Here is an 11,476-nt window from a genome sequence, read left to right on the forward strand (position 1 = left end):
GGAGGCCCTGATGCCCCGCCAGCCAAGAGGAGGGAAAAGGGGATGTGTCATCTTTAGGCAGAGCTTCAGCCATCCCCCGAGGTTGAAGAGGAGCTGTGCCGTAGCTAGGAAACATGATAGTGTAGATATTTGCTCAGTTTAGCTGTTAGGTTAGCTGTTAGGTTAGCTGTTAGGTTAGGTTGGGTTAGGTTAGCAGTAGGTTGGATTAGATGAGGTTAGGTTAGGTTAGGTTAGATATGTTGTTAGATTCAATTTAAAGCTCTGTTGTTTTTCTTTCTGCAAAAGATGAAAATTGAAAAAAATTAGGAACTATAGGGATCAACTTTTAAGGACTATAGAACGTAGACAGCTTGGATAGTAGAGGATTGTTTAGCTTAGGATAGAGTGTTGTTAATTTAGGGAAGCTTTGAAGTAGAAATGAAAGAATTGTCATAATAAGAATTAAGCAGTGAGAGGAAAAGCTGGGCTGCAGCAGAACTGGAGCCTGCAGGCGCTCCAAGCTGTCAGCCTGAGCAGGCCACCTGCAGGACAGAATGATGAAGATGAAGAAGCAGCGAGGGGATACTTTGTTTCAGCCCGAGTGTCAATAAAAGTCGAAAATATCCAGAGTGTTGTAAGACTCCCTTCCTTGCCAGGCTGTAGCTAAGTGGACAGTCCCTTTCAGAGGCCCAAAGAACATAGTGAGGTAAGCAGCTTTGCTTACCTGAAGTGTGGCATGCCTGTGGGAAGCTGAGAGACCTACAGGTAATGAACACCAGGTAATGAGCTGCCATTCAGGACAGCACTAGGAGGCAGATGTGCAGTCCTTTCTGGGCCTCTTGTCTTGATCAGATGTCAGGCTGATCAGCAGCAATCACCATTTTGTTGCCACCCTCCTCTCACTATGTCACCTGTGGGATGGAATGGCATTCTCACAGCGGCAGCATCTGGCATTTCCTCCCTGCTTCTCTTTTCCCCGCTTTTCACCCCAGACCCCCAGGGACCCTCTGGGCCAGCCTCATCCCCTACAGGGGTGTGCAACCACCAGGGCCTCCTGCAGAGCCCCATTCCCACTCTGCTGCCTCCTTGGCCTTTTCCCACCTCTGGGCCAGCCTGCTGTTGCCAGGTGTTGGAAACATGCACACAGCATAGCACACCTGTCATTGAGCAATTTGATGCAGGAGCCCCTGCTGAGCACGGCTCCCCACCCCGGCTCTTTTCCCACCCAGCTGTGGCTCCATTTCGCCTCCATCTGCTGGCATACCCACTGTGAGGGACTGCTCAGGGACTGGATGCTCCTTGAATGTTGCCCACAGGCCTGATTTCCACGCCTCCCCATTCCTCCTACCCCTAAGGCTGCCTCAGCCGTCTGAACACATTTTTTCTTACTCTAATGGCTTCCTGTGCTTTACTTGATACTGTAAGCAGAAGTACACCGTTTTGATTGTCTTTCTTCTAGAATTAATAAAAATAAGTTTGAAGTACTCCTAGATTTTGCCATTGAAAACTTGAGGCAAGTGCACAAAGTAGAGGAGCTTTCTGTGCAGCTTTTCAGTTAATTTGAGGTCCCCTTACTCTTCACTCACTTTCAGCATATCTGTTGATTTTCCTTTGCTCTCGTCTTTTAAGCTTCATCCCTTGTCTATCGATCTGCAAAAATAGCCTGTAAACCCAACGCAAATTTACTATCCTTTGTATTTTTCCTCTTCTGGAAAAGCTGAGGCTCGTGTGATCTTCTCCTGTGATCTAGACTTTGATTCCCATCTTGGCTCTGCCGAAGTGCAGAACAAATGTAATTTATTGCCTGCTAGTATGATCTGCTAGCAAAGGTCACATTTAGAGCTAAGCATGATGCTTCTCTCCCTCCGTTGAATACACCTCTTTGTGTCAAGGCCTGGGGACTTCCAGGAGCACCTGGAAGCTCCTGCCAAGGACAAAAGTCTCACTCTTGCTGGTTTTGACACTGATTTGTTGGTAGGATTTTGATCTATGTCGACAGTGATCTACAGGAACTGGATCCTTGACACCAAGTGCCTTTAAGCAACATCTCTAAGCAGAGTGGGCAATGAAGTCCAGATACTAATGAGTTGTGGTTTGTTTTAACTCTGTCTAACATATGGTACACTATCCCAAAACATGTTATTTTTGAGTGCTTCAGGCATTGAAAACTTAGGTTTATTCTTGTCAACACTTTTCTTTCCTCTCTTCAGAAATCTGCATGTCCAGCTACTAATTTCTTTCTCAGCTTGTTGAAAAGTTACCAGTCAGACAAGACTTGTTTCTTGACCCAGAGATGGGGCAAGCGTCACCGTTAGGCCGGACGTGGCATACACACGTGATCAGGGTCCAAGAAGAAAAAGGTTTGTTTGTTTTATTCTGCATGTTCTCCAGCTTATACACTCTTAACAAAGCGTGATCTCAAGTCACTAACTACATCACAATAACTTCTTCTATCCATTGGTGCAAAGCAATTAACGTCAATACAACTGGCAAAAGTTTTACAGAAATTTATAAGGCACGTATGCACATCTACTTCGGCACCTAGTCTAGCATACGCAACTTTTCCTGAATCTCTTCTAATGGGTTTCCATGCTGACGGCCTTGTCTTCTTCCTTGCTATGGATACACTCAAAAACCATCAACTGCTATTTCTTCCATGAACTCAGCTTTGCTTGCAGGCCAGCTGTCAAGCCCCTCCATAGGTCAGCATGCACCCGCGTGCTCAAGGAGCAACTGCAGCCTACAATAGTCCTGGAAATTTATTATCTTTGCTTCGTTTGCCATCTAAATGTCACTGAAGAAGTTAGGCTTTTCCAAACCAGCTAGGATGCCACCTAGAAGAAGCAGACTTGCTTTCAGTCAAAGCTTTTGGGACCAAGAGTCATGTTTGCTTGCATTGCTTGGATGCCGCTTGGATTGGCGCATTTTCTGAGTTCCCCTGGCATGCCTTGAGCACTGCCTTTGTGAGTGAGGAGAATTTCCCAGGCTTTTCTTTTGCATCAGCTGTACAGAAGGTTGTCTTGCTGGGCACAAGAAAGCCACAGAGCCGCTGCCATTGTGAGGTCAAGCCAGAGGTGCCACGTCACAGTGCTGTCAGCACAGCGTTGTCCCGGTGCGCGCCAGGCCTGGTCGTCCAGAGCAGCTCTTCCGCTGGCTCCCTGCAGGAGGATCCTTGTGCTCAAGGAGCTCTCAGCAGACGGCCTGCACCCCGAGAGGAGTCTTGGCTTTCCCTTGGCTGGCACTCAGCGTGCAAACGCGCACAGCACTGCCAAAATGATTAGGCAAGTCTGTGCCGCCGTTTGCACCATCTTTTCTGTTGTCTATTCTGGCTACTACCTGACCCAGCTGACTCGTAAGTAAAGGTTTCTCCTGGGGCTGGCATTGCCCAACTTTTGCTTGGCTCTGCTCTTTATGCCGCAGCAGTGGCCCAGTTTCTTTGGGAACAAAATGGCCGTGAAGGTGCCACCGCTTTGGTCAATGTCCTGCCAGCAGCATCAGCTACAAAGGGGGCATCTGTACTGGGTAGCGCGTGCAGACTATTTGCCATGCAACCTGCAGCGGTTGCCTTCCCTCCCCGGGAGAGTGCGCGGCAGCAGAGTCTGTCATTTCCTCAGCTTGCTGCTTCAAGCAAGACAAGCTGCAAATTGCAGACTCTGAGGGCAGATCCTCACAAGTATTTCTACCAACTCAGTGGTTCTCTCCAGGAGTGAAGGAAAGCACCTTTTGCTCCATATTCTACCCCTTAGAGGCCTTGGCTGCATGACTTGAGCCTTTGATGCTGTGCCAAGACTGCGATTGCCTTGGCCATGCAGCACAAACTCCAGTGCAGGGAGGGTTTGCTGCTGAGCCCAGCAGCTGTTCCTGGGCTGCTTCAGCAGGGAGCTGCCACAGGGAAGGGACCCTTTGTGGAAGCTTTGCTGGGCTATCATCTTCAGCCAAGGGATGGGAATTAGGGCATGCAATTTGAAAGAATGTATATGGAAAATGCAGGAAAGGGAAGAGGGGAATGTAGCTTGAGCTGTTAGGCACAAGAGAAGCTCAAAGTTTTGAAGAGCAGCGGGCATTTCCAGCACCGTCTTCCTATTTCTCTCTTGGCAAAAGAGGCCCAAATGTAGCCAGAGGCTCCTCTAGCGTCCTTCTTGTTCTCTTGCTTGCTGTGGGAAAGAGCTGTTGCTCCTGGAGGCATGTTGGGAAAGGGAAATGCTCTGTGTTGGGACTGCCTTGTGCTGTGGGAGTGGCCAGCACAGGCACTTTTCTAAGGGCCTCTGGTTCCTTTTGCCTTGCTGGCTGCAGGTCACCTGACACGCGGATGGAGACAAGCCTGTCCTTTGGTGAGTGGCAAAGGAAGCTGAGACGTTGCTGGCGTGTGAGAATTGTGCAGCAATTCTGCCAGCTTGGCCTGTTGCAGCCGAGTGTGGAGTGCCGGCGTGGGAGGCTGAAGGAAAGGCCAGCTGCCCGGTGGCATCAGCAGTAGCAAAGGGAGCACTGGCTGTTTGCTGATTTTCCAGTGAAAAGCCTTTCAAGAGATGAAAGGCAAAAGGGACAGCTCCAAGGCATCTTGCTGCTTCTAGGCAGCAGGGAAGCTCAAATGCACAGCAAGATGGAGTAGCAGCTCGTTCAGCCAGCTTCCTCGGCTTTGCGTGACTCAGAGGCCCACTTGTATCAAAGTCTATGATTTGCCCTTCTTCTGGGTCCTTTCCCAGCTCAATAGAAAGCAGCTCCTAAGGCACTGGCTTTTGCCCATCTCTCTCACTTCTGTCTGCCTGCAGGGCACAACAGCAGGGTCAGCAGCTCCTCTGGCTGCCTCTGTCATTGAGGAAGAGGATGAAGAGGAGCAAAGGAAGATGAAGCCTTCAGCCGCTGTCCCTTCACAGCCTGAACTTGCAGAGCCAGTAAGTGACAGCTGAGCTTGGCACTGCCTTTGGCGCAGGGCCAGGCTACCCGTTTTGGAGCAGCCCTTGTTGCTCGTGGCTGAAGATGCTGGCAGCCGTGTGCCTGCTGTGACGTAGTGCGGCTTCAGGCAAGCTGGGGAGCCCTGGCCAATGGGTTCTGAAGTTTGACATTGAAGCTGGGATGCTGAGAGGGCGCCAGAGTGTCTCTTGGGATCAGACAGGAGGCAGCATTGAGTGACTCTCAGTGCAGGAGTCAGCCCCTTGTGCCCGTTGTCAGTGCAGGCTGCCTGTGGTCAGCGGACAGCGCGGCCCAAATACGCAGTTGACAGCCTTGCAGGGTACCTGGCAGACACTGGCCCCTGGAAGGGACCTGCTGTCTCCGTGGACTAATTAGCTTCAGGCTGTGCTTCACTTCCAGCCGGTCAGAGCAGAGTTTGGAGAGGAGAATCCTCGGCAGCCCTGCATTGTAAAAGGGCGGGTGGGTCTGGGCAGGGCTGGAAGGCGGCTCCCAAGGGCCGCTCTCTAAAGGCTGCCATAGAGAAGGGAAATCCGTGAAACAGATCAGAGAAGGGACACGCTGCGGGCTTCTGAGCAGACTGTTGCCTGCCAACTCCGGGCTGATTTCATTCCGGCCCAGGAAAAGACAGGAGGAGGAAAGCAGCGAGGCTCTGGGGCCCTGCTCTGATCTCTTTGTGGATTTGGCAGCCCCATCGATACCTTGTTGCCAGTGTCTTGCAGAAAAGCTGAACACGTGGAGCATGGAGGTGGTCGGGAGGGGCTGGATCCAAGTAGCCTTTGGGCTTCTCCCGAAGGTGCCTTTGAGAAGGGGACATGGGAACTGCTCCAGCTGGAGAGGCCTGGCCGTGGCTGGCAGCACCTTCCCAAGGCCTTGCTTTTGCTGTGCGCTTAGGGGGGGGCATGAGTGCCAGCCACCCTTCTGACGGGCAATCCTTTCTTGTCCCAGCGCAAGACAGGCTCTGCCATTCAACCTGGTGCCGCCGGACCAGCATGGCCTGCAGCAGCCAGCTCAAGTCCCGCTGCCGGCACTTCCTGCAGCAGCGCAGCCCAGCAGCCCGAGATGAGGGAAGAGCAGGGCCTGAAGACACTGAGTACGTCCGTCTGGTGCATTTCTTGTCTGCCAGAGCAGGGTCTTGTGCGAGTGTCTGGGTGTAGGCTGCGCCAGATGCTGGCCCTCAGTCTCAGAGGCACTTAGGCCTCTCTGCAGAAGGTGTTGTACTGCTCTGAGGAAGCGTGGCAGCACCCAGGGAGTCCCTGCTGCCTGTGAGGGCGGCTGGGCCTGGCTTGGCCCTGCCTGGGCTGCCTTCTGGGCCAAAGGCAAAAGCAGAGATTGTTTCTGCTTGAGCAGAAGGCTGGCACCTAGCAAGTGACTATTGCCCAGGGAGCTGTCTGGCCCCAGGTGTTTTCTGGCTCTGGTTCTTACTCCTCCTCCGGCCCAGACACTTTGTGCCCCTGGCAGTGGACCTGCCAGTGATGGTGGGTGTGACTGCGGAAGCAGCAAAGGCCCTTGCTTACCTCTTAGGGCCCCCTTCTTAAGGGCTCATCATTTTGGCTTATCGCGTGAGATGCTGCTCTTGAAAGAAATCAAGGCCTTCTTGGAAAGGCCACCTGATGAAAGGTGGAGAAGATGGCCCTCCCACTTGCTGGTCTCAGCAGCTGGAAGCCGCGGGACCGCAAAGGGCCCAGAGCTGCGGGCAGTGGGGCTGCCTTTGGGACGCTCTGGGCAGCGGCGTCTCTGTGTGCGAGTGAGCGCCCTGCACTGCTTTTGTCTTTCAGGGAGCATCGTGAGTCCGGGCCGGCCAACGGGCAAATACACGGCATTTGAGGAACTCGGGCGAGGGTAAGCGTGACGTCAGCTCATTTTACAAAAGTGTGGGCCAGGTCTTTGGCTGGTGCAATATCAAGCGTGAAGTCAGGCAAGCTCCAGTCATGGTCAGGCTCCGGCTTGACCTCGTGTCGCCTGCCTGGACTGCTCGGTCAGAGCAATGCAAAGGCCTCATCAAAGACAAGTTGATGCTGGCAGTGTCTTGCTTGCAGCAGTGAGGAGCAGGAGCTGGGAGAAGCCCTGGCCCTACAGCTTTGTGGCCTGAAAGAGCACCTTGCCATCCAAGAAAGGTCAGATTGTCAAGGACAGTCTTCTGACTCAAATTGTTCTCCCTTTTTTGACACACACATGCATGCACACTTGCACAAGGAGAGAGTGCCCCTTAGGTTCTGAAATGACCTGGCAGGGTGTGCGCCTTGGAGATTTCCAGCGGCCCTTGGTCTTCATGCTGCACCTTAGTGTTCCCTTGGACAGCCTGCCCCGCATGGCAGAGGGCTCACGGGCTAACATGCTGTTGGCCGAAGAGATGCTGCAGCCAGGCATTTTTTCTAAGGAAGGCGTCCAGGCAGCCTGGGGAGATCTGCTGCCTGGGCTTGCTTTCACTGCCAGAGGGATAAAGGTCTCTTTCTGCTGCTTTTGTCTTTCTAGAGGGTTTGGAGCTGTTTATAAAGCCCTTGACACCAGCAGCGGACAACAGGTAAAGTGCCAAGAGCCCCACGCCATTTTGCAGCTCTGGAGCGCTTTGCCTGCTGCTGTGAGCTGTGCTTGGAGGTTTGGGTGGCAGCTCCATGTCTGCAGCAGGGGCTGTTCTTCTGAAATACAGTCTAGGCTCAGGGGGCAGAATGCATTTGGGATGGCTTTTGGTGCTTCTGCTAAGCTCTGCTGTCTAGTGACAAGGCACTTTGGCCCAGCGTGCTGCCTCATTGCACCAGCACTCGCTCCATGCTCCTTGTGATCTCGAGCGGGGTGCGTCTTGTCAAGGTACCGGTGGCCAATGTCATTGCAGGTGGCAATCAAGATCATGTCACTCGAGGAGGAGATGTCCGAGGAGCTGGCTGCCAATGAAATCCTGGCCATGAGGGACAACAGGAGTCCCAATATCGTTACCTACTTAGACAGGTTGGCATATTCTGGTGTCAATGTAGCTTTAGCTGGTGCAAGCGCAAAGAGACGATGCCCTTTGGTCGCTGGCAGAGAACAGAGCTGGGGATGATTTCTCTGCGTGTGTCCAGAGCGTGGGAGGAGGTGGAGCTGGTGTTCAACAGTCTCTTGTGGCACCCGTATCTTGGAGAGCAGCTGCAAAAACCTGTCTCAGGCCCTGGGGTGACGGAGGCTATGCCCATTCTGTTGCTCCATGCCGTGGTTTTCTTCTTTCAGCTACCTGGTGGATGCGGAGCTCTGGCTGGCCATGGAGTTCATGGACGGCGGCACCTTGTTTGATGTGCTGAGGGCAGTGTACCTGGAGGAAGGACAGATAGGCGCTGTCTGTCGGGAGGTGAGGGATCCCGCTTGTGCTTGCCCAAGACTGCCCGGATGCTGCTTGTCAGCTGGAGCTTAAGGAGAGCCGAGATTTCTTGCTCTCACCTTTCTTTTGCTGCTGCTGCTGCTGCTGCTGCTGCTGCTGCTGCTGCTGTCACGCCACACAGGAGAAGAAAGAGCATGGGAAGTGTACTGCCTGCCGGTGCCCTCGCACTCCTCAGGCTCTGTTCTTGCACTCTTCCATCCTGTCTGTCGTCTGGCCTTGGTGCTCGCTCACTGGCTCAATTTCTCTTTCTTCCTCTTCTCAGCTTTGCCTGGGAATGTTTGCCTGGAGCCTGTCTGTCTGTCCTACATTGCTTGCCACTGGAAGGCAGCATGCGGGTGGCAGAATTTCAAGCTAAGGGCAAAGAGCTGTCCTCAGCTTCAAAGGCTAGCATTGCAGCCTGCATGGCGATGCATTGTGGAACAGCTCGAAGGTGCTGCTGTCACCAGCAGCTTCCTCTTCTGCTGCCACTAGGCTTCCCCAAAATTCTTTGCCGTGCCGCCTCCCAGCCAAAGGTGGCGTGCTTCCTACCCAAGGCCGGTGGAACTTTTGGGAGCCCAGACGCCTTTGCTTGGAAATCTAGAAAAAACTTCCAAGAGTGTTGAAGCAGCAAGCTCTTCATGGTGACAGCAGCGTGATGTTTTGCCCTCGCTCACAATTCCCTGAGAAAGCCGCCAATCCCCTTGAGCTCTTTCCTTGCGGGTGGGATGAAATCAGATCCTGCAGGTTAACTTTCCCTCCCTCCTTTTTCTCTCTCAGTGCCTGCAAGGACTGCATTTCCTTCATTCCCGCCAAGTCATCCACAGAGACATCAAAAGTTGCAACGTCCTGGTGGGCACGGACGGATCCGTCAAGTTGGGTGGGTATCCCTGCTGGGCTGCAGCATGTCCAGCATATGCCGTGCGCTTGCATTTTGGTGACGGCCACTGGGGCAGAAGCGCGGCTTGGCCAGTGCGTGAATCGTCAGGGTGTTTTTGAAGCAGCCGATGCCTTATTTGCCTGGCTCCAGGCACGTGGAAGGAGAGCTCAGCTGCTTTTTCAGTTAGATTCAGCATGGCCTGGTCAGGGCAATGGTTTTGGCTGCTTTGCCAGTGGTAGCTGGCTTTGACAGGCTTTGTTTTTGTCCTCAGGTGACTTTGGCCTCTGTGCTCAGCTCAGCCCTGAGCACAGCAAGCGCAGCTCCAGCGTCGGCACTCCCAGCTGGATGGCACCGGAGGTGGTGAGAGGAGAAGCCTACGGCCCCAAAGTGGACATCTGGTCCCTGGGGATCATGGGGCTGGAAATGGTGGAAGGGGAAGCTCCTTACCAGCGGGAAGCCCGTCTCCGGGTAAGGTGCAGCTTAGCAAGAGGGCTCTGTGTGGAGAGAGCTGTGTGTGGCTAGCAAAGGAGCAGGTGGAGTGTCCTCTTGCATCCATGTGCTGTAGGTTTTTGAACTGCTAGAAAGGAACGGGCCCCCAAAACTGCAGAACCCCAGGCACCACTCGGCTCTCCTGCGCGACTTCCTCCACTGCTGCCTGCAGGCAGATGAGGACAGGCGCTGGTCTGCCCAGGAGCTCCTACAGGTAAGAAAAAGCAAAGGGGCAAAAAGCCCTGGCAGCTGAGGACACCTGCATGAAGGGATGAGGAGGAGGAGGAGTGTGGGCCACATGGCACTGAAAGCTGCCAGGACAGGAAGGCGCAGGGGGACATGCTGCCCTCAGTGCTCTTTGTGTGTCTTGCTGGTAGCCAGGGAATCCTGCTTGAGCCCGCGAGGATGTGATCCTGGAAAGTAAGAGTTCCTTGCTTTGTTCTTTTTCCTCTGGGCAGCATCCCTTCGTGACCTCAGGCGATCCTGCCTCCAGCCTGGCTGCTCTGATCATCTCAGCCAAGCAAGTGCAGGAAGACTGGAGAGGAGACACCTGCGCCTGAGGAGGCCCTGATGCCCCGCCAGCCAAGAGGAGGGAAAAGGGGATGTGTCATCTTTAGGCAGAGCTTCAGCCATCCCCCGAGGTTGAAGAGGAGCTGTGCCGTAGCTAGGAAACATGATAGTGTAGATATTTGCTCAGTTTAGCTGTTAGGTTAGCTGTTAGGTTAGCTGTTAGGTTAGGTTGGGTTAGGTTAGCATTAGGTTGGATTAGATGAGGTTAGGTTAGGTTAGGTTAGATATGTTGTTAGGTTCAATTTAAAGCTCTGTTGTTTTTCTTTCTGCAAAAGATGAAAATTGAAAAAAATTAGGAACTATAGGGATCAACTTTTAAGGACTATAGAACGTAGACAGCTTGGATAGTAGAGGATTGTTTAGCTTAGGATAGAGTGTTGTTAATTTAGGGAAGCTTTGAAGTAGAAATGAAAGAATTGTCATAATAAGAATTAAGCAGTGAGAGGAAAAGCTGGGCTGCAGCAGAACTGGAGCCTGCAGGCGCTCCAAGCTGTCAGCCTGAGCAGGCCACCTGCAGGACAGAATGATGAAGATGAAGAAGCAGCGAGGGGATACTTTGTTTCAGCCCGAGTGTCAATAAAAGTCGAAAATATCCAGAGTGTTGTAAGACACCCTTCCTTGCCAGGCTGTAGCTAAGTGGACAGTCCCTTTCAGAGGCCCAAAGAACATAGTGAGGTAAGCAGCTTTGCTTACCTGAAGTGTGGCATGCCTGTGGGAAGCTGAGAGACCTACAGGTAATGAACACCAGGTAATGAGCTGCCATTCAGGACAGCACTAGGAGGCAGATGTGCAGTCCTTTCTGGGCCTCTTGTCTTGATCAGATGTCAGGCTGATCAGCAGCAATCACCATTTTGTTGCCACCCTCCTCTCACTATGTCACCTGTGGGATGGAATGGCATTCTCACAGCGGCAGCATCTGGCATTTCCTCCCTGCTTCTCTTTTCCCCGCTTTTCACCCCAGACCCCCAGGGACCCTCTGGGCCAGCCTCATCCCCTACAGGGGTGTGCAACCACCAGGGCCTCCTGCAGAGCCCCATTCCCACTCTGCTGCCTCCTTGGCCTTTTCCCACCTCTGGGCCAGCCTGCTGTTGCCAGGTGTTGGAAACATGCACACAGCATAGCACACCTGTCATTGAGCAATTTGATGCAGGAGCCCCTGCTGAGCACGGCTCCCCACCCCGGCTCTTTTCCCACCCAGCTGTGGCTCCATTTCGCCTCCATCTGCTGGCATACCCACTGTGAGGGACTGCTCAGGGACTGGATGCTCCTTGAATGTTGCCCACAGGCCTGATTTCCACGCCTCCCCATTCCTCCTACCCCTA

General features: G+C 53.1%; 1 protein-coding gene across 1 annotated transcript; it reads left to right on the plus strand.

Moving 5' to 3' along the window:
* Positions 1–3,252: 3,252 nt before the first annotated feature.
* LOC131571677 (serine/threonine-protein kinase PAK 1-like) lies at positions 3,253–10,144 on the plus strand. The gene is made up of 12 exons (XM_058824460.1): positions 3,253–3,331; positions 5,149–5,209; positions 5,836–5,902; positions 5,944–5,980; positions 6,666–6,729; positions 7,363–7,411; positions 7,721–7,833; positions 8,092–8,209; positions 8,996–9,095; positions 9,367–9,563; positions 9,661–9,801; positions 10,043–10,144. The coding sequence occupies exons 1-12, from the start codon at positions 3,253–3,255 to the stop codon at positions 10,142–10,144; spliced, it is 1,128 nt and encodes a 375-aa protein (XP_058680443.1).
* The last annotated feature ends 1,332 nt before the right edge of the window (positions 10,145–11,476 follow it).

Source organism: Ammospiza caudacuta, chromosome Z (assembly GCF_027887145.1).
Source record: "Ammospiza caudacuta isolate bAmmCau1 chromosome Z, bAmmCau1.pri, whole genome shotgun sequence".
NCBI classification, from domain to species: domain Eukaryota; kingdom Metazoa; phylum Chordata; class Aves; order Passeriformes; family Passerellidae; genus Ammospiza; species Ammospiza caudacuta.